The sequence below is a fragment of the Diceros bicornis genome, chromosome 3 (assembly GCF_020826845.1).
Source record: "Diceros bicornis minor isolate mBicDic1 chromosome 3, mDicBic1.mat.cur, whole genome shotgun sequence".
In the NCBI taxonomy this organism is placed as follows: Eukaryota; Metazoa; Chordata; class Mammalia; order Perissodactyla; family Rhinocerotidae; genus Diceros; species Diceros bicornis.
Window position 1 is genome coordinate 34,951,928 of NC_080742.1, and position 25,324 is coordinate 34,977,251.

Genomic DNA, 25,324 nt, shown 5'->3' on the forward strand with positions numbered 1-25,324 from the left:
GTATAGAAAATAAGTTAGAAATATAACAATAAAACTAAACCTCATCCTTTCATACTTGGTTAATATTGAATTCTGCTGGACTAAAATCTATCTTTACACCATAAAAATGTTCAACACAGAAAGCTAGAAAACTCCATTCCTTTTAAACAGTTCATAGTTCCAATATGCCAAAATGGTAAACGATGTTTTTGCTATTTAGTCTAAATTGGTGAGTATTTGCACCAGCTTATATTTATCAATCATTTTTCTCATAAGAACCAAAAATTCCTGCATGTTTATTATAATGACACAAACACTTCCTATTAGGATCCATAACAGAAATATTTAAAAGTATAATATTTATAGGGTGCAAGAAAATCAGACTTTGAGAGAGAAATTGGAGAAAAATGTTTAAAATTTTTCTAAATACCTTTTCCCTCCAAATCTTATTAAAAATGCATTTTTAAAATTAAGAAATTATCTAAGGTAAATGTAACAAAATTAAAGAATCTCACCTTTTCCCTCCATGAAATAAATTTGGGAAACAAAGTGAATGTTATTGGTAAGAACAATATCATTCATCCATTCTTTGTGTCTTTCCACAAATATTTAGAGTGTCCATTATGTGCCAGGAACTGTTCCTAACACTGGGGAAACAACAGTGACCAAAACAGCCAAAAATCTCTGTCCTCGTAGAGCTTACGTTTTAGTAGAAGAAACAGAAGATAATAAGATGGATAGATAAAATAAATAGTATGTTGAATAATGATAAGTGCTAAGGAGAAAAATAAATCAGGGAAGCAGGGAGACAGGTAAAATTTTGGATAAGGTGGCCCATGATGGCCTCACTGATGAGAGGGAATGAGCTGGGTAGAAACCTAGAGGAAAAGCTTTCCGGGCAGAGTAAACATCCAGTTGAAGGATGATGCCCGGCACATTCCAGAAACAACAAGGAGACAAGATGGCTAGAGCTCGTGAGCATGAGGGAGAGTGGCAGAAGATGAAGCCAGAGAAGTATGGCAGTGGGTCAGGCAGAAGGATGCAAAGGGCTTTTTAGGCCATAGTAAGAAAGAACTTTGGCTTTTCTCTGAGTGAGATGAGAAACCACTACAGGGTTTTGAGCAGAGAAGTGAAAGATCTGACAGAAAGATCTGAAAGGCTCAATCTGGCTGTACTGAAAACAGACTGAAAGGAGGTCTATATGAGAGATGATGGGGACATGGATCAGGGTGTTGGAATGAAGGCAGTGGGGAGCTCAGATCCTGGATATATTTTGAAGGTAGAGCCAACAGGATTTACTACAGATTGAGAGGACTCTAAGTTATCTCCAAGGTTTTTGGAATAATAGACTTGTCATTTACTGAGAAGGAGAAGTTTGAGAGAGAAGCAATGTTGGGCAGGTATAGTATCAGGAGCTCAGCTTTGGACATGTAAAGTCTGAGATGCCTAAAATAGACATCCAAATGGAGATATCAAGTAGGCAAGAGAGGTCTGAGCTGGAGACATAGATTTGGGAGTTCTCAGTATACAGATAACATTTAAAGCCATGACTGAGTGAATTTTCCAAGTAGATAGAGAAGACAGAAGGTTCAAGGACCGAGTCTCTTGGACCCTCCAAGTATTAGAGATCAGAGAGATGAGGAAGCACCAGCACTGGAGACAGAGAAGGTACAGCCAGAGAGACCAAGTGAAGAGATTCTTTCAAGAAGGTGAGGATCAGTCAAGTGCTACTGATAGGTGAAGTAAGTTGACAACTGAGAATTAACCATTGGATTGAACAACGTGGATAAGTATGCTTATTTTAATATCAATTGTATTTAGACTACATCAGGGTCAGTAAACTTTTTCTTAAACAGTTGGATAGTAAATATTTTATGTATAAGGGCCATAATAAGATCTCTTTAGTAATTGATGAATGCTACTTTGGTAGTGCAAAAGCAGCCATAGACAATACCTAAACAAACAGGTGTATCTATGTTCTGATGACACTTTACTTACAAAAATAGGCAGCCAGCCCTATGGTTTGCCAATGCCTGGACTAAATAAATATGTTTTTATGAACAAAGGCATGTCATTAGATCATACTTTGTATAATATTAAAAAGTAGGCTGCACTTGTCATTAAGACATGCCCTAGAATATGTTTCTTGGTGTTTCACTTTGTGTCAACCCCCAGTCTCAATAAACATCATGAGAGGAAAAACGTAATAGACTCAAGTTCTAATTCAGAAGTGGATTATTCTGATTCAGAACTTGATTGCTTATCATGCAGCAGGCACTGTGCTACATGCTTTTCATGCTTTATCTCATTTAATCCTCACAACAACCCTCTGAAAGCAGGCATCCCCATTTTCCAGAAGAGGTTAAGCAACTTGTCCCAGGTTACACAACTGTGAGATGGCAGAGGCAAGACTAAAGTCTGCTCTCTGACTCCAGAACCCAACTCATAACAACTATTCTTCAAATATTCAATAAATAAGAGAGATAATATATAAATAATGAGAGATTCCTTTCTGTGCAGTACTATTTATATTTAAATATTTGTATCAAAACTACTTCCTTGTCTTGTACCAATTACATATATTTGAGAGCTCTTATCATAGGACTGGTTATCCTCTCACTCAAATCACTGACACCAAAGTCTCTGAATATAAAGTTATATATAAAAAAAATAGAAAGGAAGAAAAGAGAGAAGAGAAAGGGAAGATGGTATTGATTTAGTAAGGGAATAGCAGATAAAATCTTTGCAATTACTTTGTGATAATGTCCTGATATTTCAATGTGTTTTTTTCTTTGCATGAGCTCCAGACGTAAAAACACAAACGCTGTGTAAACAACACCTGAAAAAGTTAACTTATTAAGCTCATAAAACAACCATTCTGTTGTACTCAGTTCTCACTGCTCCAAAGGAATAAAGAGTATCTTACATATTTTTAGAGTATTTGGGAGCTGGAGTTACAACCAGAGCTGAGCTATTTGAATCAAGAATTGTATTACATCAAAAATTTGTATAACTCACTATTTACCAATATCTCTGTATTTAAATACAGATACCCAAAAGAGATGGCTACCAGTAAATAAAAGGAATAAGCAATTCAAGATTGAAACACAACACCTAAGATAATAACGAATATCAATCATTATTCTAATACAATTTATAATATATTGATGTGCATAGAAGATGACATATAAATGACTCCAAATTGATACGAGGTCTCTGTTTTTTGTATATTTCTTCTTATATCACCTCCCTCTCTGGCAACTTTCACTTCCCATGGGTCTTTAGAGTTTCCAGTAGCTTCTCTCACCAGCCTCGCAACCCACATCTAATCTGGGTATAATCTGCAGCTATTTTAGAGAAAATGAGTAACTAGTGAGAAAGAGAAAAGTAATGGCAGGTAGGCCATGGTGTTGAACATAAGCAATTTTACAGAATACAGTGCCAATGTCAGGCATGGCCACTGTGTGTGACGAATCAAGCTAGACCACTTCATCATCATGTCCAAACACAGACAAAAATGAGAAACACTGTCCAAAATGATCAAACATCCCCCTATACTGGCTAAAATGAGTGACTGCTACTTCTTTACTAATTACAACTAAGCCTAGTTCCATTTTTCCCCCTCCTAGATAAGATTCATTAAAATACCCAATCTTAAAATTACCCCCACTTCCTGATAGCATCCACTACAGATCCAACTCCTGCTTTCTTGGACACTCCCCAAAATTGCCTAACACAAGCCCAAATCCCATGAAAAATCTTTCGTCTTCTTACTGAGTGGCTATCAGCTCCCTGTGGTATGTGGTCTTCCTCACTGCAATGAGTCAATAAGCCTAATTTTATTCAACTATAGGTTCAACTATTTTGTTCAAATATAGGATTCCTGTTGGCTTTGCTGGAGGGCATCAACACTAATTTTCTTAAATGAGTTCTCTTATTACAGCCCCATTTTAAGGTAATATTTTTGAGTGAGCCTAAGGGTGGATATGCACTTCTATAATGGGGTCAACTCAATATGTTCTTAACAACTATTTTCTTTACTAAGAAGAAGTTTCTTTTGCTCATGTCTGGCTTCAAAGCTGCTTGGCTGATGATAGGTGTTACTGGAAGTCAGAAGCTAAATAAATGAGACATTGTTATAAATATATATGATGGGATTTTCCAGATCATAATTCATCCTAAATAATAATATACCTTACATACATTTGATTTATAATTAACTAGATACCTATGCAGTATGGTTGAGATGCTATATACAGTTCATAAATGTACACATATAAAGAACAATGAAAAAAATAATTTTATTGGCATCTCTTCTACTATATACCCTATATGCCGTACCTTGTCACCTTTGATTGACAGGCCTTGTAATCCTTGTGGGCCAATTGGTCCTTCAGAACCTTTTTCACCCTGAAAGTTATGGGAGAGATATCAGTGCACTAATAAAAATCAGGATTTTAAAAGAGTTAAAGCATTCAAAGCACCCAAATTCACTGCTCACTGCAAATGGGTAATTCTAACTGACTCCGAGATTTGTAACTTGCAAAAAAAAAAATTAGTCTTAACACTCTTAAATAGGAAGGATTCTGTCCAAGCAGAACACATACACAGCATCACTAAAGTTGGAAAAAAGCTCCATTCCCAATGTAATCAGAAATATCTGGAAATGGGAGACCTAATCAAACATATAGTACAACTAACTTAATCAATCCTTCATTTCCTCAACATTGCTACAACTGGATCTATCACACAATGAAAATTTACCTCTCATATTAGTATATGAACTAGTACTTGCTAGGATTGAATTATTTATTTAATACTTTATATCAGAATTTATAAACATTTATTGAAAATTCAGTTCTAAAAGAATACATGGAAAATCTTCTTGGACATACTTCTATAGTCATATGACCTATGCCAATAGCTCTGGTTGTAAAATAATGTCAATGAAGACATAACACTTTGTGCATTTGTATGAAAAATAAACCATGTAATCAATCAGAAATAGCATTCATTTCATGAATTCATTTGAACAAAGAGTAAAATCAAAAATTTGCAAGAAACCTAACAGGAAAATATATCTTTATGTCTCTCATATTCATGATTTATTCGATTAAGCCCTACATTTTTGCAAAGCAGCCTCAAGTAGCACATATAGAAAACTCCCATTGGTCCTGCTGGTTGGAGAATAAAGTATTCTTACTAACGGATTCTTCTGATCATTACCACAGAGAATAATTGCAGACAGTAGACCCTAAAACAACACTGACTATAATGTGTTCTTTCTTTGATGAGATAGAGGACAATGCAGAGTCATGGGTTATTATGAATAAGAGTGTATCATTATATCTTAGAGGTGAACCTGTCACTAAGATGTGCCCTGCAATATGCTTCTTAATGTTTCACTTATTCATTTCTCATTTATTTCTTTATCTTAAAAAAAACTCCACAGATTATAAAGAAAAATAATTCTGGCTATGTGAATTTTCCAGGTTGTTTACACATAAGTAGAAATGTACTACACGCCAAAAAAAATTCAAGAAATTATATATTATAAAACTTTCTGAAATGTAGTGCCAAATTGCTGGCCTCTGTCTTCTGATAGTGATACTCTGGTTAGTCAAGGGCATTAGTAACATCCCCTTTATCCAACATATTATTTCCATTTATTATGACAAATTAAAATTTATCAGTTAACAAAAGCCTCTTTTAAAATTCAACCCAGCAGTCACTCACAACTTAGTATGAATTATTTGTTTTAACTAATTGATTTCCCTCTCGTTGAGATTCAGGTTTCTCATAGATAATTGAATATTGATCATGGTGGAAGGGGCTGAAAATGAGATACAATTTTAGAGCGTGAGGCTGTACTGAGAAGGTCAGATCATAGTGATCTGACTGAATGACTGAAGTGGAAGGTCTCAGACACTTAGAAAACAGTATGTGCTTCTCTGGGCAATGTGTGCATGCATGCATGTGTGTTTGGGGAAAAGATTTTGGAAAAGAAGGAAAAACGACTCCAAAATTTATCCCTACTTACTCTGAAATTTTGTTGATGTTGCCCAAAGTGTCCTGGAAAATCATTTCCTGTGTGCCATAGATTGTAGGTAAAGAGCCTAGATCAGGGGTCAGCAAACTACAGCCCATTGGCCAAATCCAGCCCACATGTAAATATTTGTATTTACAAATATTCAGCTTATGGAAACACAGCCACACATTCATTTTTGCATTGTTTATGACTGCTTTCATGCTACAACAGCAGAGTTAAGTAGTTACAACAGATACCATATGGCTCACAAAGCCTAAAATATTTACTATCTGGCCCTTTGCAAAAAAGTTTGCCAATCCCTGGTCTAGAAGAACTTGAGGTCCAAGAATTATATACAGTCATGTGGCACTTAACGACGGGGATACATTCTGAGAAATGTATCATTACGCAGTTTTGTCGTTGTGCAAACATCATAGAGTGTACGTCCACAAACCTAGAGGGTACAGCCTGCTACACACCTCGGCTATATGGTACTAATCTTATGGGACCACTCTCATCTATTCAGTCTCTCATTGACTGAAACATTGTTACGCGTTGCCTGACTGTATGGGAAGCAGTGGAAACATTTAAATTCTCAATTGCCAGGTAAAAGGTAGGTCTTTCAAAACTTTTTGCTCCTTATGGTAATAAGATCATTCCATTTCCCTCCTCACACTCATATTTCCTTTCTTATTATACTAATGGCAATACTATTACAAATTGGTTTATTAGACTTCTTCTTATCTATGTTTCACAAACAAAGCTATGAGGAGAGCTTTGTCATAGCAATGCTCAATAACTTAACTTCTGGGCATGAAGATGCTATTTATCACTGTGGCTTTAATGACTACAGGCTACTTAAGAGATTTTTCTAATTTCATATGCAGTAACTATACGAAGTAGAAGTTTGTCACTTATTTATCATTGCAAATTTCACTATAGTTTCATATTAAGGGGAAATTTACATATTGCTTCATTTAATAGAGTGAAGATGGTCAGGAAAATACTTGACTTCCAATAATTGGCTAGGACATATTTTTTAAATTTGTAATTCGTGATCATGTAAGACAAAGCACTTTTTCCTGGTACAGAAAGTATTGTTACCTTTGGTCCTGGAAATCCTTCTCCAGGTAAGCCCCTCTCTCCTGGTGCTCCCTCAGGACCACGGTGACCCTGGTTATGATAAAACAGAATGAGGCGCGGGAGAAGAGAGAGACAGAGAGAATAGGAGGAGGGGAGAGGAGAAGAAAGAAAATGGTTATATCGCAATTCGCATGGGCAAGGCGATGATATGATCCTAGTTATTAGTGAGAATCCTTCTAGTAAGCTCCCTACTGATCAATAGAATTGTAGAGTTGTGAAGAATAATATTCCCATTGTATTAAATACTCGTTGCATTTGATTGGCATAAAATGTTCTATTCTGGTGTCCTCAAATTAGAAAAAAATGGAAATTAAGTGATGCTTCAGAATAAGGATTAGGAAATAAATCCTATGAGGAAAAGCTAAAAATCGTGGCCTGGAGAAGGATGCAGAGTGGTTTAATAATCTAACTGGGTATCAGGGGCGAGCTCTGTGAAGAAATCACTGCACAGCTGTTTTGAAGCATTGAATTCTGTTTACGTGTGTTTTAATCTCTGTCCTGATAAATTTGGATTCAAAGTTGAATTCTTTCCGAAACTAGTTGAATCCACAGGAGGTTTATGCACAAACAGGAATCTTGATAGAATCATTAAGGGAAAACATGATTTTCGGTCTCAATGATTAAAATGAAGTCCATGTAACTATCACATAAGGAAAGAAAAACAACACAGTCTCAGGCTTTGAAGTGGACTGGCAGGAAACTTACTAATTGAAAAATAAAAGCAACAGCAAGATATTCACTTAAACCAGGAATTTTAAAAGGCTACAAATTTCTCCTCTTTTTCTTTTTGGCCAGAAGGCAAAAGGTAGAAAAGCGACTAACAGCAAGAGTCTTAGAAGCACAAACTGGAACTTTACCTCTAATGGACTTAAAAAGACAATTAGGACTTGCTTGCCAGGGAAGTAAACCTGTGATGGAACAAGGTCTACTGAGGTGCCCAGAAGCTCCAGAGGCAGCACGCTGCAGGCCGTGATCTGAATGATCCCGGGGCTGGATATGCAGTACTCCAGGGTAATTTAAGAGAGGCTTTCTACTCAAGTCTGGTAGAAAAACTAGGATGCGGTCTTATGCTAATCAGTAACTGATCATAGCTATGGATTTGTTAGAAAGCAAGCTAACTATATCCCGGTGTTTAATTTTTTGGCCTTTCCCTAACATTGAATATTTTAAAAGACAGTCGTCTTTAGTATTTATGCATAGCCAGTTTAGTAATGACTTTAATTTTTTTTTAGAAAACTAACATTTAATTGAACTTAAATTGCCATGCTTACAGGAAATCTAGCTTTTAACAATCTAAGACCTTAGTCAAAGCACTAATATCAATGACAGCTTACTCTAATGTTAGAGCAATTAGCTAGGGGAAAAATGAATAGAAGCATGAAGATTAGATTGCCGACTAAACAGACAAGTGCCTAGCTAACATCACACACTTTAATAAGAAAAAATTGATAAATATTCTTCTTCCCCAACAAGATGACAAATAAAGATAAAACAATTTACATTAAATGCAAAGAAGTCTTTTTCCAGTTCATTCAATTTGTTTTTTTCATTCATCCAACAAATATTTACCAAATGTCTATGTGTGCAAGGCACTGTGCTAGGTTCTAGGAACAGCAGGCAGCCCTGCTGCCTGTCTCATGGAGTTTATAGTCTTGCATGATAATTAAAAGCAGATGTTGGTGTCATTTGGACTGAGGTTCAAATCCCAGCTCTGCTACATATTAGCAGTGTTACCTTAAACATTTTAACCTCTCTAAAATTTAGCATCCTTATCAGAATGGTGATAATAATATTATCTACCTCAACAATAAGTATGAATGTAAGGATTAAGTCAGAGAGATTTAAAGCTCATACATATTATGCACTCAATAAATATCTGCTATCACTATCAAAATTCTTTTACTTGAGTCCTGCAATTGGTAGGAATGTCCTCTTTTTCGAAGTTTTTACAAATAAAGTAGTCTCAGAGTGAATGGTTTATATTAAGCAATGTGGAGAGAACATACTGCACAGAATAAACACTAAAACTTCCTTCCGTCTTTGCATTTCTAGAACACATAAGCCAAGGTGAAAGTGAAAATAGTGCAGGCTTTGAGGAGCCCTTTGTTCCAAGCTGCTGAGAACGGAGAATTAATGCTCATGAACAATCACTTAGGGGCACTTAAAAAAACAGTGATCCAAGGTTTAATTACTGTAAACTGTCAAAGTAATATTCCACACCATCACTATATTCTCAAGTTTTCCCTGAAACAGTCAGGCTGGAAGATGATTGTTAACTAGAGAAGAGAAAGAGCAGGTACTTGGGTTAAATGAACTGTACTTTTAATTTATTAAGACAGTACCAATGCATCATTTTATAAAAGACAGAAATGCTTCCATAAAAAACTCATGGTGTCCTTTTCAAAGGCCGTGAGAACCAATTACAACTATGACATTTATTTGGTTTCTAATGAACACCTTTAATTAAAAAATATAACAAAGGAATCTAATTAGCAGTTAACACAGTCTGAACAGTGAAATGCTTTATTTGAGGCATTAATGAGATAAAATATGATTGTCCATTATCTTATTATTTTCTTTAATAATATCAATAGTATAGATGATCAATAAGGTGGTTTCAATATACACTGCAAGCATTAAAGATAAATGTGCTAAATAATAAAAATTGTCCATAATATTCAAACAGTGCCATCTACTATATTTTTAACTTCCAAGTAATTATAGTTCCACTTCAGGGGTATTTTTTACTGATAGTGCTCTGAATAACCTTGCACAAAAAACAAACAGATCACCCCGAGAGTCTGAACCAATTTATTTTGCATGAATCAGTCATCTATCAGACCAATACAAAACTAGTGGTAATCATACAATTAAAGATGATGGCTGACAGTTCAAAGTTAGGTCATACAGCGGGAATATTAATTCAATTGATCAGATTTATATTGGTGTTGTACTGAAAAAGAGAATAATACTAAACCTGAAACCACTTGAAATGATTCAGGCAGAGAAACACATGTAAAGGGCTTCCAGCAGAACCTTTGTCAGTCCTAAGGAAAGTATTTATGTTACTTCTAAATAACTCAAAAACTCACATTGTTGATTTCTATTATGACATTTTGATGCAACATTTTCATACATTATTTGAGATGCTTCCTACCTTTGTTTTGATTTTAGTTCCCAATTAAATCACAGACCTCACAGTGTCACTCTGATTTGTGTAATTGTGGCTTGGAAAGCAAGCAAACAAATAAGAATTTCATGTTCTGGCAATATTGTGAAAACTCTCTATCTACAAACAGAAAGGCAAGTAATACAAATTTTTCTTTAAAATGAATTTTAAAGGCATAGCTGAGGTCCAAAATAAATAAATAAATAAGGGAAATCACAAGATTCCAAAACAGAAAGAGAGCTAAAAACAAGAGTGGTAAGCATAAGCTGATGCTATAGCAGTCCTGGGTGAAAAAACATGGTTATGTGATGGAAATAAGTCTAGAAAGTCTAAGAGGGAGAACTAGGAGCAAAGACGTTGGCTCACTCTGGAAAATGAGGAGAGACTTAGAACTGAGATCCCCACATAAAGCTAGGACCTTCCAAGTTACATACCTTCAATGAAAGGCAGGGTAGAAAAAAGCCATCACATCAACACAGTGATGTGAATAACAAGAACATTGTCTGCCTTCACTTGGGCTCTAAATTGGCTTGAAAACCTGGTCCTGTTCTGTGTTTGTGTTTGTAGTTTCAAGCGACACCACATAGGCGGTCCAGGGACACCTTAGTCAAGATATTAGCATCAAGGATACACCTGGAGTACATAAGAGATGCAAATGCAAATTCCTTTCAAATACTCCACACAGAACACTTGGGATTTTCACAATTAGCGCCCAGCTGACAATGAGTTCAGATGCCAGAGTACAAAACGTACAGGAAAACAATTCTCAGTAAGTAAAAGTGAGCCAGTATAACATAAACTTCCCCAAGGATGTCAAACAATAGAATAAAATAATAAACACCAAAAAAAGGAAATATACTTTAAATGATTAATGCTCTTAAGAACAGAAACACAAGAAGCAAAGAAGACAGTATAGTGAAAACATACTAGTTTAAAAAAATAGGCAGATTTTTAAAAATAACTTCAAACAAAATTTTTAAATACTCATGAAGTTAAAAATACAATGGATGAGTTAAGGACACTTTATAACCAGATGAAGATAAATTGTGAATTATAAGTTACATTTAAGGAAATTACCCAAAATGCAAAGAAATATCTAATAGGATTTCTAAGTAAGAAGAAAATGGAAAAAGAAAATATTTGAAGAGATAATAGCTAAGAACTTTCAAAACTGTTGAATCTCAGATTCATAGAACAGTGAATTTGAACCAATATAAATGAAAGTATATCCACACATATATGCATCATAATGAATCCATGGAAAATCTAAAGGATAAGAAAAAATTGCAAAAGCAGCCTAATATAAAAGATAAATTACTTACTAAGAAATGATAAGCCTTATGAAGACATCTCAACAGGAACAATGATTGCCAGTGGTCAGTGGAATTAGTACTCAATTCAGATTTCTACACCAGCTAAACTATTATAAAGAAAGCTAAATAATGGCATTTCAACTAAAGACTGAAAGAGTTTAGTCCTAACACACTTGCACTGAAAACAACTTCTAAAAGATATACTTTTTGAAAAAAGAAATTAGCCAAAAAGAAAAGAGGAAAATTTAAGAAGCTACAGTGAGCCTAGAAATTGGTAAATATATGTGTAAAATTAAATGAATACTGATTGAAAAATCTACAAAAATAATAATAATAAATAATTTTGGTGGTAAGAAAGTAAAGTAGAACTAAGTTAACAGAGAAGAATACTCTAAAAGTGGAAGAGAGATCATTGGAGTAAAAGCCTCCTCTGGTCAGTGTATTTTCCAGAAGTGCATGGCAATATTGATGACATTTAAAACTTGCCAGCTAAAAACACATGTCAAAAGTTCAGTAGACACTAAAAAGATAGAAATAGAATATACAACTATATATATACGTACAGATATAGCTACACATATATGTGTGTGTATATATACATATATATGATATTTACTAAATACACATACACATATTAGGCACATATATAGAAGGTATATATATTTGAAAGCTTTATGTGTTTTCTAATTAAATTTTAGTTTTCCTACCGAGTTTTGAGAGTTCTGTATATATTCTAGACACGAATCCTTTGTCAGATATGGAGTTTGCAAATACTTTCTCCCAGTCAGTAGCTTGTCTTTTTATTCTCTTAACAGTCTTTCAGAAAGCAAACATTTTCCATTTTGAAGTCCAGTTAATCAATTTTTTTTTTTTGGATCATGTTTTTTTGTGTGAGACATGTAAGAAATCTTCACCAAGCCCTAGGTCCCAAAGATTTTATCTTATGTTTTATCCTTAAAGTTTTATAGTTTCCTATTTTACATTTAAATCCATAATCCACCTTGATTCATTTTGAGTTAATTGTTTTTATAAGGTGTAAGACTTAGGTTGAGGTTCATTTTTCTGTGATGTCCAATTGCTCCAGCACCATTTGTTGAAAAAGGTATGCTTCCTATATTGAATTGCTTTTGCACCTTTATCAAAAAATCAGTTGGCTGTACTTAAGTGGGTCTGTATCTGGGGTCTCTATTCTGTTCCGTTGATTGTACTTCCATGACCTGCCAATACCACACAGTCTTGATTACTGGAGCTATATAATAAGTCTTAAACACAGGTAGTGTGATTTCTCCAAATTTATTCTTCTTTTTAAAAATTGTTTCAACTGGGCCGGCCCGTGGCTTGGCGGTTAAGTGCACGCGCTCCGCTACTGGCGGCCCGGGTTTGGATCCCAGGCGCGCACCGACGCACTGCTTCTCCAGCCATTCTGAGGCCGCATCCCACATACAGCAACTAGAAGTATGTGCAACTATAACATACAACTATCTACTGGGGCTTTGGGGGAAAAAAAAAAAGGAGGAGGATTGGCAATAGATGTTAGCTCAGAGCTGTTCTTCCTCAGCAAAAAAAAAAAAAAGGAGGATTAGCATGGATGTTAGCTCAGGGCTGATCTTCCTCACAAAAAAAAAAAATTGTTTCAACTATTCTATCTCCTTTGCCTTTCAATATAAATTTTAAAATAATCTTGTCCGTATCTACAAAAAATCTTGCTGGGATTTTAAAAAGGCTTGCATTAAACCTTTACATCACTGTAAGGAGAACCAACATCTTTATGATGTTGAGTCTTCCAATCCGTGAACACAGTTTCTCTCTCAATACATTAATATTGTTTTATTTCTTTCAGCAGTGTTTTATAGTTTTCAGGACATAAATTTTATGCATGTTTTACTAGATTTATACCCAAGTATTTCTATTGTCAATGATTATAAATGATATTGTATTTTAATTCAGTTTTTATGTGTTTGTTACTAGAATATAGAAATAATTGATTTTGTATGTTGATCTGGTATCCTATGACCCCATTGAATTCACTTGCTAGGTCTAGGAGACTCTTTTATATATTTCTTGGGATTTTCTATAAAGACCATCATGTTATCTGCAAATTGGAACAGTTTTATTTCTTCTTTTTGATCTCTACACCTTTTATTTTATTTTCTTGCTTTATTCTGCTGGCTAGGATTTCCAGCACTGCATTGAATAAGATTGGTGAGAGCAAGCATACTTATCTTATTCCTGATCTTAGAGGGAAGTATTTAATCTTTCACCATTAAGTATAATGTTAGCTATAGGTTTTTTGCAGAAGTTAAAGAATGTCCCCCTCCATTCCTAGAGAGTTTTTATCAGGGTTTATGAGGGTTTTGAATTTTATCAAATGCTTCTCTGTGTCTTTTGATATGATCATGTGATCCTTCTTCTTTAGCCTATTAACATTGATTGATTTTCAATTATTAAACCAGCCTTGCATCCATGGGATGAAGCCCCTTTGGCCATGTTGTGTAATTCTTTTTATATATCACTGAATTCTATTTGCCAAAATTATGTTAAGAATTTTTGTGGCTATATTCATGAGAGATATTGGTTTATAGTTTTCTTCTTGTGTATTGTCACTGTCTTGTTTTGGTATCAGGGAAAAACTGGCCTCATAAAATAACTTGGGAAGTGTTTCTTCCTCTTATATTTTCTAGACGAGGTTATATAGACTTTACTGTATCCTTAAGGTTTTATATCTTTTAAAGAAAATCTAAAGCAAGTATAGCAAAAGGTTAAGATTTGTCTATCTGACGGAAGTTTACTAAATCCTTCTCTGTGCTTTTGAGCATGCTTAAAATATTTTATTATTTAAAAATAAAACCATTTTAAGAACTAGAATGAATAAATGAAACTCATTCTTAAGTTTATTGCTGAGTTTGAAAAGTGTAAATAATAGCAAAACACAAAGTTCAATCTCAACAAAACATTCTTCAATTTTATATTAAAAAATAAAAAGTTGTGACTTGTTTCTCTGACATTTTCAGAACTTTGGTTCCATATTTCCAACTCTTAAAATCATAGAGCTAGGGAGAACCCAATCTTTTAATTTTACAGAAGTTGAAATTTGAGACTATGGTGAATTAAACATGTCTACAAGTTCTTTGCCATTTTCCCATTGGAAGGTGGAGTCTTTTTCCACTCCACTCAAATGTGAGTTGGTCCTATACTGTTTCAGCCAACTGCATCACAGATATGATGCTGTATAATTTTTGAAGCAGACCCTTAAGTGATCTGTGGTTTCTGCCTATTGGAACACTTCCACTTGGATTTGAGCTGCCATGCTGTAAGGAAGTCCAAGCAACCACACGTAGAGGCCCAAGTGGAGGAAAACTGAGAATTCTCGACAACAGCCTCAGCTGAGCCCCAGCCAACAGCCAGTGAAAGTGACAACGATGTGTGTGAGACCATTTTTAACATTCTAACCATTCTAGCACTCAAACTGACTTCATGTTATATGGAATTCCCCAGTCAACCCACAGAATCATGAGAAAAACAAATTGTTGTTTTGGGGCACGAAGTCTTGAGGTAGTTTGTTATGTAGCACTACATAACCAAAATAGAGATTCAAAGAAATTAGTAGTTTACTTTGTGTGTGTTGGGGTGGGGTTGGGGGGGCGGTGCTTTACTTTATTTTACTTTAAATTATTTACTTATTTAGAAGCACAGGTATATGGGATTATAATGATGAATGAGATATTCAGTAAGTTTCTCAATGGTGGAGAGTAATGGCAAATCCATACTTGCCTGTCCTCCCTACTCCCATTACGGCCATCATGGCCTCCTCTATTATGAAATAACTCCAATGAAGTCAACGTACTATCAGAAGTGTGACTGGCCTTTTCCAAAGAAAGATGACATCAGGCTGTAGCTTTTGCAGGTTGGGCACTCAGCAGTGGTAGTATCCAGGTTAGCTTTGTTGAAAGGCAGGTCATGTTGGTTCCATGTATAACCTCAACCCCTGCCACTCATTAAAACTGAGTGGATGGTAGTGGAGCTGGGAAAAGAGGTTGACTGACATCCTGTTGACTTGATTATTTAGAACTTTCTCTAAAATGGATGCCCTTTGGTGAATATTTACATAGAATACAAATATCTTCATACTCTGCATTCACGAAGAGATATAATGCTGTAGGAGTCTATTTCCAGCTAGGCCAGCATAACATGCTCAATTTTGTTCTTCCTTAGTCAACTGATCATATTATCTATGGGGCCATAGGTGTAGCTTGTGGCAGAAGTAGCAACGGAGCAGATGCCGTGGGAATCTAAGTCAATTACTCATGAAACTATTTGTATTTTCAAGAATTAATCATGGATTTCTATGGCAAATAGCCCAGACACCTTGAAGGAACAAATAACATCCAGTTCACATTGAATAATTCAACATGTATAGTCATGCATTGTCCCATGATTAGCCATGCAATCTCTCCTAGGATTTAGCAGCAAGACAGAAGCTGTTTATTAAGTTAAAAGTAGGCATGTGGAAGAGGTCTCGTGTTTGCTTCAAAATTCTAGGGTTCTTTTGGACAGTTCATAATGGCTTTGCAGTGAAATATAAAGCTCATTTTTATTCCTACTTATTCAGAGCATTGTGAAACGATTATTTTTCATTCCTATTAAATACTTCCCAAATTCTCTGCTGCACACCCTCTACACGTGGCAACCTATCAGGCCTGTGTTTTTCTAGCTGATGTCGCTTCAGTTTTCTAGGTTTCCAGCCTCTCCAGTGAAGAAACAGCAGTGTCTGCAAGGGAGTTTGTTTCCTCCTCTCTCAGTGGTTTACCTTTAAGGGCACTGTCTAGTTAGTGGAAACTGAGACTAGATCATTGATCTCTAGATAATTAGCCCTGTGTATCTTTCCTCCATATGATACTATCTTTTTCGAGTTAGTCTACCCAGACATTAGTGAAAAGCCTAACCCTCAAACAATATGCTGCCATTTCACTTACAGAGCATTGCAAGGAAGCACGTGTTTCCATTAACATTTACATATGAGGAACTATGCAATGCAAAACCAATTTGGTACCAGTTATTCACAGCCAGTTGTTTTCATTTGTGCCCCAGCGAGTCAGTTACTGTTCTTTCCTTGGAGAAGGATTACTTGAAAAGTTAAGAAGGTTTTTATACTAGAATAGTCATGTTTTATTCATTCCCTCTCCAGATCTCTTTTGATAGAAAGTTTTTTTTTTCTTCTCCAACAACAGTAAACTTTAAAGCTACTAAAGGTAGAAGATGCAAATAACACAGGTGTGACCTGTTTACCATCATCAATCCTAGCTTTAGAGTATACTCATGGATTCGCTAATGAACCAAGTCCTCATTCTCCGTGATTTTCTCGTGGTTACAGGAAAGACAATTACAAAATATAGACATTAGGCCTGAATCCAGATATCCTATCTCCTAGGAAATTTTGACGCATGACAACTCTTTTCTTCTTGGACAAGCTGATTAATCTTGTAAGAGATTACAGTTAAGAGAAAGCCTGTTGTACATGTTATACATGTGTGTGTGTTTGTCCCTATTTCAAGTATTATGAAAAATAACCCTTGGATCTGGTCCTTGCATATTTACCGTCTTTTGTTGTCCAAAAAAGATACAAGATGGCTTAATTTAACCATTTATTCTAACCAGAAAGAGGACATAAGATCTATATTTGTCCTTATTCCATCTAGAATTTCTTGCTACTTACTGGCTGGCCGGGCTCACCAACGCCAACCGGTCCTGGAGCCCCTGTTCTTCCTTCCTGGCCTCTTTCCCCCTAAGAGAAAGAAATAATCAAAAGAAAGTTTGAATTTTTAAATAAAGAATAAACATATCACAAAATACTCTGGAGATTTCAACAAAGAGAAATAGCAAAGTAGTTAAACTTTTCACATTCATAAAGATAAAAAAATTCTAGAGGAGGAGAAATGGCTTGAATTTAAGTGAACAAATCACCCTAAAATGTTCATCATCCCTTCTTGTCTAAATGCAATATGGCACTTTCTGCTTTCAGAAACTATTGTGTGGTAATTGGCAGGACGGACTGTGTGAAACTCATTTTGGTTACTGAGGTGACCAAGCTAACAATGCTCGTGCTGTTCCCTGTCCCCTCGCCACCATCCTGGAATGCTGCCCTTTCCTCATCCCCACTCTGTTCCAGTTCACCTCTCCTTTCAGTTCTGCTTCACACTTGATCTCCTTCAGAGCCCTTCTCCAGTAACTCTGCCAATATAAACTACACCTCCTCTGGAGTCTCAATGTGCTTATTGTCTAAATCCCATCTGTGGTGACACTCGAGTACCTTCGAAGTGCACTGTTTTGTGCTGCTCTCTGTTTTAGTCCTGCAGCAAAATCTTATTGTCCCAGGGACATAGAAAAGCCATTTAAAATAAGCACTTCTGCTCTATTACATCCTGCATGATGCAGAGCACCCCATGGTGTCAGGTGTCCCAATCCTTTATAGTTCCCTACAAATCTTTCTGTCAGTATTTACTTTTCAGTGCCCTGGTCCTTCTGGTTTCTGCCCCTCTATGCTTATTTAATGTGAGCAGGTGATATTCGATGTGTTAAGGTGCTTCACATCCCAATAACATTTTTGCATGTTGATATTTAAAGTCCATGAAAACTCAACAGAACTAGATTACAAGAGGGTGGCAAGAGGGTGGGCATTTGGAAATAAGCAAATTTTTCATTCCAACCAAATCAAAGTACACATGGATAATACCCACTGACCAGGGTGTTGCAGTGTCTAAGCACCCAGACTGTAAATACTTCTGCAGGCAGCCTCCTTATGTCTATGAGGGTAAGGCTGAGCAGAGTTCAAATCACAGCTCCCCCAGCCCCTACAAAAAATTCAATAATCATCGATGGGCAAAGAGACAGGAATCTTTACCTTAATACCTTGCTGTCCAATACCAGGGGCTCCTGGAGGACCATAAGGACCAGGAGGACCTGGCTCACCCTAGGGAAAAAAAGAGTGATATGTTAGGTCAACTCTACAGTATTCACTGAGCAGCTCTTAGATGTATAGTGATGTAATAGGCGCTTTGAGGGCAACAACAAAACCTAGTACACAGTCACTGTCCTCAAGCATTTACAATCTAGTTGGAAACACAACATAGACCCAAGATTGAGTTAGCCACTGGGCACAGTAAGCACAGTATCTAGGGCCTACAAAAATGTTTCCATTTAATTTTTTAAATCAGAATTCTGCTTTAAAAAATAAGCATAATAATAATGAATACATAACAATGAATTCAGTCGGGATTATATTTGTCTTTATACCAACTCAATTATAAAATATAATTTTTAATATTTTTTATGGAGGAAGGGGTCCACAGAGGCAAAAGGTTTTAGAATCCATGAGTCATAATGAGACTTTCACTCATTCATTCAACACATCTTTATTAAGTGCTTCTGGCAGACACATTGTCCATCCTCTCCCTGCTTTCCTCCCTGCTCTTAGAACTCGGATCTGTTCAGGTCATGGGCAGCTATCTTTGCCCTCAAAGATGTAGGATGAATGATAGTTGGTTGAATGCAAATCTAGAATCTCCTTTCCCTTTGTCACTGATTAGTCTGGGTTGGTCCTTTGGCTCCCTTCTGACAAATGAGATGTAGGGACCTCACTGGATGTGAAGAGAATCCTTTTGTCTCTGCCTCTTCTTTCCTACTTGGAGATGTGATAGCTATCCGGTAACCATGAGGCAACAATCTCTTGGATGAAGGCCAACAATTGAAGAGGATGACACAGAAAAGATTTAAAAGAGCCTGTATCTCAGACAGCCTCGTAGAGCTACTGTTCCAGTCCCAGACTATCTACCTTCAAACATTCTGTTTATTCAACAACAAGAATTCTCGTGATTTAAGCCACTATTAGTCAAGGAGTCTGTTAGTAGAAGCAAGAAGCATTTTCAATTAATACAGTCTATTGGGCCGGCCCCGTGGCTTAGCGGTTAAGTGCGTGCGCTCCGCTGCTGGCGGCCCGGGTTCGGATTCCGGGCACACACCGACGCACCACTTCTCCGGCCATGCTGAGGCCACATCCCACATACAGCAACTAGCAGGATGTGCAACTACGACATACAACTATCTACTGGGACTTTGGGGGAAAAAAAGGAGGAGGATTGGCAGTAGATGTTAGCTCAGAGCCGGTCTTCCTCAGCAAAAAGAGCAGGATTAGAACGGATGTTAGCTCAGGGCTGATCTTCCTCACCAAAATAAAAAACAAAAAAAACAAATACAGTCTATTATGTGGCAGGCCCATGATAGAATTCAGGCGTTATAGAACTGAACCAGACCATTGCACTCAAACTCGTACATTTCGCAGGTAAGGAACCTGAGCCCCAGAGTGGTTACCTGGCCTGCCTAAACTCACACCTCAATATCACCCACAGGAATGTGGCTCTTCAGGTCTCTCAGGCTTCTGGTCCTGTGGCATGTTGATAGGGAAAAGGAGAGTGCCTATTGATTATAATTTCTTTTTTTATAATGCTAATTTTTTCTCTTTATCAAAATACTGTATCTTCATTGTAGAAAATGTGTCATATATTGAAAAGCATACATACAAAGAAATTTTTAAATTATCCATCTATAACTACTTTTATTTTTTGGTGCATTTCCTTCTATTTTTGTTATATACATATATATATACCTTTAATTTACTTTAAGGAATATTTCTGAATACTCCTGTGTTTGAATTAATGAATACTTCCTATCTAAAATTTCATTCAAGTTAAAGATTTATCTCTTCATCCTTGTACTAACCAACAGTAAAATGGCACAGGAAATTGAGACTAACCTTCTCCCCGATTGAGGGGAACAAAGAAATTTTCACTAATGTTAAAGCGTCAATTCACCCCAGAGGCTTGCGATTTTGAAGGAAACAGTAACTAGAGCAATATTCTATTAATATGGTAGAAGCTTTACTTTAAGGAAGTCTATGGACTTTAACCAATTGCAAAGGGGAAAGAGAAGAGACAAGAAGAAGAGTCAGAGTCAAATCAGCTCCCCAAAGGACATGCCCAGGGTCAAGATGAATCAAAACAAAGAAAACCTGTCTCAAAATCAATTGATCGTGAGAGTTTATGATGCTTTGGCATTTGAGTGGACTGAATTTAAAAGTACTTTCTGTTCATCATTTTGAGTACAAGTTAATCTGGCAGATAAACCAACTTGAATTTTTCCCTTTAAAACTCAAGGTTGTACTTATTTCTCTATACGGAGTAAATTTTCTGGAGCAGCCAGGTACTGCCATTCTTATTTTTCACATTTTCTTGGCTGTGGAATTGCTCTCTTTGTAGTATCAGACATAGAAGTTCTCCCTAAATTCAAAGTTTTCTTAATCTCAAAGTTTGATTTACGTGCCAGAGAATATTCAGTTTCCTAGAGATTCCAAATTTTCACTTCCACGAACTTTTTCCTTACAACTTCTTGTGCTCTCCACTCAAGCTGGAATCAATCTGTCAGTTATACGGCATATGGGTGAGTGTTTCCATCACTCAGCAAAAGAACACCAAGTACTTGCGATGTGGAGGGTAATGAATTAAATACAGAAAAGTTTAAGACATGGTCACTAAACTCAAAGGACTAGTTTTAGAGATAAAACATACCATTAAAATAATAATAATAAAAAAGGCTCTAAGTTCACTTATTTCATTAATTTCCTGTCCGTTTTATGTGTAGCTTTGGTGCTGTAATGGATCAGAGGTCTTTTATATAAAGACTTATTTATATATATATTATACAAATCTATATAAAGACATATAAGTATATAAATGATATATTTGGAGGAGAAATTGAGGGTTTTTTTGGGTAATGGAAGTTCTTCTCCACTTAGTACTTATCTATATATTTGATCTAAAACAAACAAGAACACAGTTAGGTGAGAAAATTTCCTCTGACTACGGACAAGGCATTGGTTCAGTTGTTACCTTGAAATATGTGAACCAGGAGAATCAAGAGGAGAAGCAATTATCTTACCCATGAGCCGATGAGCTCCCTTTAGCCTTGGTCAAGTACCAATAGCAACTGAGAGATTTCTTAATATTGCTTTTTCAGGGGAATTACAGGGACCTAAAGCTTATAGAGACATTGCTTTCCCTTACCTGAACACAGCCCTGTAGCAATGTATCTTCACATTTCACTCGTTTAAATTTATTTCTCAAGAGCCTAATATCTCAACATAGGACCCGCAGACCACCATTGGCCTACAATTAACGTTTATCCCTTTCACACTTCTCCTTTCCCTTTCCTACAAAGATTCCTGAGGTGGTGAAGAAAGTGGTCCTGATTGTGAAATACCATAGATGGGTAGTACAGAACAGGAAGAGAAGAGACAGTACTCTACTCAGAATCGTTTTCTGGGAATTCACCAAGGCAAGATAGCCTTGGTAAGACACCAGGCTTGATTTCTTTTCTGCTATTATTCCTGCCCCAACCCTCACCAACAAACGCAAACACACCCACAGATTGAATGCCCTCAGTACTACTTATTATTTCTCTACTTCACTTTCTTTAACCATCAGAGGCACATCCAAAGAGGACTGGATTAAAGTGGATGACCCCAGAGGGAGTCTGTTTCGCATGACCTCCATATGAGTGGCAATGTGTGTGAACACGAGTGTAAGCACGTGTAGGGTCACCAAGAAGCTTAGGTTGACCACTTCGGTTTTCCTCAGAAATTAAGGACTATATGCTATGGGCTTCAAGATTGAAGGAAGCCAATATTTAATAAAATCTATTATTTCCAAGCACTGCCCTGATACTTTATATACATTATCTCATTTAATCTTCTAACAATCCTAGGAAATAGGTATTTTTTCCATTTTATGATGTAGGAATATAATCTCCACTTTTAAATCCATTTTTTAACATGTATGGAATCACAGAAAAAAAAGTATGGCTTTATAGTCATTCAGTCCAGTTGAATCCTGGCTCTATAATTTATTAACAGTCAGAGCATTTGCAAGATCCTCATATGCAAAATGAGGATAATTATGTCTACCTTACAGAGTTGTTGAGAGGATTTGAGGTATTCTCTGTAAAACATTTAAGTCATAACCAGTCACATGGTAGCTGTTTACTATGTATAGATTCAATTGTTATTTATCAGACTTTCTTTGAGCAACAAGCTGGTACTGAGTGTGTAGTTATATAATTATAGACATAAATCAGATCGCACCTGCACTTTGCAGACACTTACAATCTAGCTGAAGAGACAAATGAATATAAAAGAAAATATAATCATGTGAATTAGCTACAATAAAGATATTAGAGCATGTAAGATTCTGAGGCAGAAATGTTTAATTCTACCTTAAGAAATGGAGAAAGTTTCATATAGTAGAGGAGATATTTTCTCTGAACAAAGAAATATGAATTGTATCTAATCCGGTAGGAAAGAAGAGGAACAAATATTCAGGAAACGGAAAGAGTATGAGGCATAAAATGATGTGAAATGTTCTAGGGACAGCAAATAGCTCTGTGGGTTCAAGGGACCGGAAATGAAGTGACAATAGGGTCACTGTCTGAGGCAGCGCTGTCAAGTGGAAACACACAGTGGGCCACATATGTAATTTAAAATTTACTAGTAGCCACGTTAAGAAAGTAATAATATATTTTACTCAACCGAATGTATTCAAAATATCATTTTGACATATAATCAATATAAAAATCTTATTAATGATTTTGTTTTTAATGCTATGTCTTTGAAGTCTTTTGTGTATTTAAGACTTACAGCACATCTCAGTTTAGACTAACCACATTTCACGTGCTCAATAGCTACATGTGGCTACTGTATTGGACAGCGCAGGTTTAGAGTGATTAAAGAGGCTGGTGGTTCAGGTCAGAACCATGGAGAGTACCAACATTTACGTGGGATGGGAACGGAAGAACACAAAGATGTCTTACCGGGAGTTGGGGAGGACAGCGGCCGAGAAAAAGAAATGGAAGCTGACAAAAACAGTGTAAAAGGAGTCAGGAGAAAGAGAATTTCAAAAGGAACACAACATTTCCAAAGACAAACGCATAATCTTCCACTCGCAGAGCTGATCATCTTCCAGCATTCTCTATCTCAGGGAAAGGCATCCTTCCATGTGTCAAGCCAGAACCTAGGAGTCGTTCTTGACATGTCTCACTCCCTTACCTACCATATGTAATGCATAACTAACACCTATCAACATGCCTCTAAATCTCTCAAATCCATTTTTCTCTCTGATCCTCTACCACGCCTCTACAGTCTACCCCAAATTATTATCATCTCTTGCTCAGACTACTACAAAGTCCTTAGTATTCTACATGCATCCATTCTAGCACACTCCAGTTTATTCCTCCACATTGCTGCCAGAGCAATCTTTTAATTTTAATCCGAGTAAAACCCTTCAAGGCCTTTCCCTTTGCTCTTAGGGTAAAGACAGAGCTCCTTGCAAGGCTTGTGAGCCCCTGCACAGAGTGCCCCTGTGGCCTTTCCAGTCTCATCTGTTATTGGTTGCCTCTTCACTAGCTACCCTAGCAGTATTGGCCTTTGTTCAGTTCCTTGTACTTGTCATGCTTCTTCCTGCCACAGGATCTTTGCATGTGCTATTCTCTGAGATGTGCTTACCTCTCTATTTCCCTAGTTAATCCTTATTAATCTTTCAGATGTTATTTTAAGCACCAGGACTTCAGGGAGTCCTCACTGGTCAGGTGAAATCCCTATTCTAAGGGCACTGATAGCATCATTTTCTTCTTTTTCTGAGCATTTGTTACAATTGCAACTTTGCATTTCCAAACATATTAATATGTCTCCACCTAGACTGTGGGGAGGACATCATGTGATTTTGTTCAGCTTTGCGTTCTCGGTGCTTAGCTAATTGATATCATTTACTCAACCATCCATGAATCAAACATATACTGAGCAGCAACTAGGAAGTAGGTACTGTGCTAGCTGCTGGAGGTGAACAAAACAGGAAATCTGGTCTAGCCTGGGGAAGATGGGGGTTTGAAATTGCCCCTCTGGAGTTCCCTCTGGTTTACTTAGGTTTTCAACCAAGAACAACTGTATATACATTACATAGTGATATCAAGTACTTATTCCACAGTTTCTCCTACAAACTTACCCAGACACAACTAATTTTTTTTTTTTTTTTTTTTTTTTGCTGAAGAAGTAATGAAATCCCAATAGGTGGTCTAAGGTTACGCTGTAAGGAAAGGTTAGCTAGAGAAACCCAACACTCCTCATTCCTGGCACTGGCTCTAACCAAAGTCAATATGCTTCCTTTTCCTAAGATGATAAATAATGAACGGTTGTCCAAGACTTTTTGAATTTTTTGAGGACAGAACTTTATCTCTTCTTGAATAATATAATTATGAACAATTTAATCATACCTTGGGCTCTTCTTCACATTGGAAAGATATTTTAGCAATTTCTTTTTATCATTTCCCAGACACGTATAGCACCAACGTTAATATTTTAAGTCTTGTGGCAAATATTCTCATACTTTCCAAATGGAAGAAAATGATGGATGAGCATTTTGTAGATGCCAAATGGTTCAATTATGGCCAAGATACATTCTTAGCTGGAACTCAATGAAGTGATGACTGTATATAAAGTCTTCGGAGAAAAGTCAAGAAAGGCCCTTTTTTTGGAAAGAAGGAATAGCAGGGTGGAGGGGACAGGAAACATATTCTTCAAATACTTTCTAAATCAAG

General features: G+C 36.4%; 1 protein-coding gene across 1 annotated transcript in view; it reads right to left on the reverse strand.

The window, feature by feature from the left end:
• Positions 1–25,324, reverse strand: part of COL28A1 (collagen type XXVIII alpha 1 chain) — a 152,170-nt gene that overhangs the window by 93,613 nt on the left and 33,233 nt on the right. Inside the window, exons 11-14 of the mRNA XM_058568763.1 lie at positions 18,531–18,599; positions 17,346–17,414; positions 7,112–7,180; positions 4,321–4,389 (exon numbers count right to left, since the gene is read on the reverse strand). Of these exons, the coding sequence (XP_058424746.1) occupies positions 4,321–4,389; positions 7,112–7,180; positions 17,346–17,414; positions 18,531–18,599 (276 nt within the window). The remainder of the gene's footprint in view (positions 1–4,320; positions 4,390–7,111; positions 7,181–17,345; positions 17,415–18,530; positions 18,600–25,324) is intronic.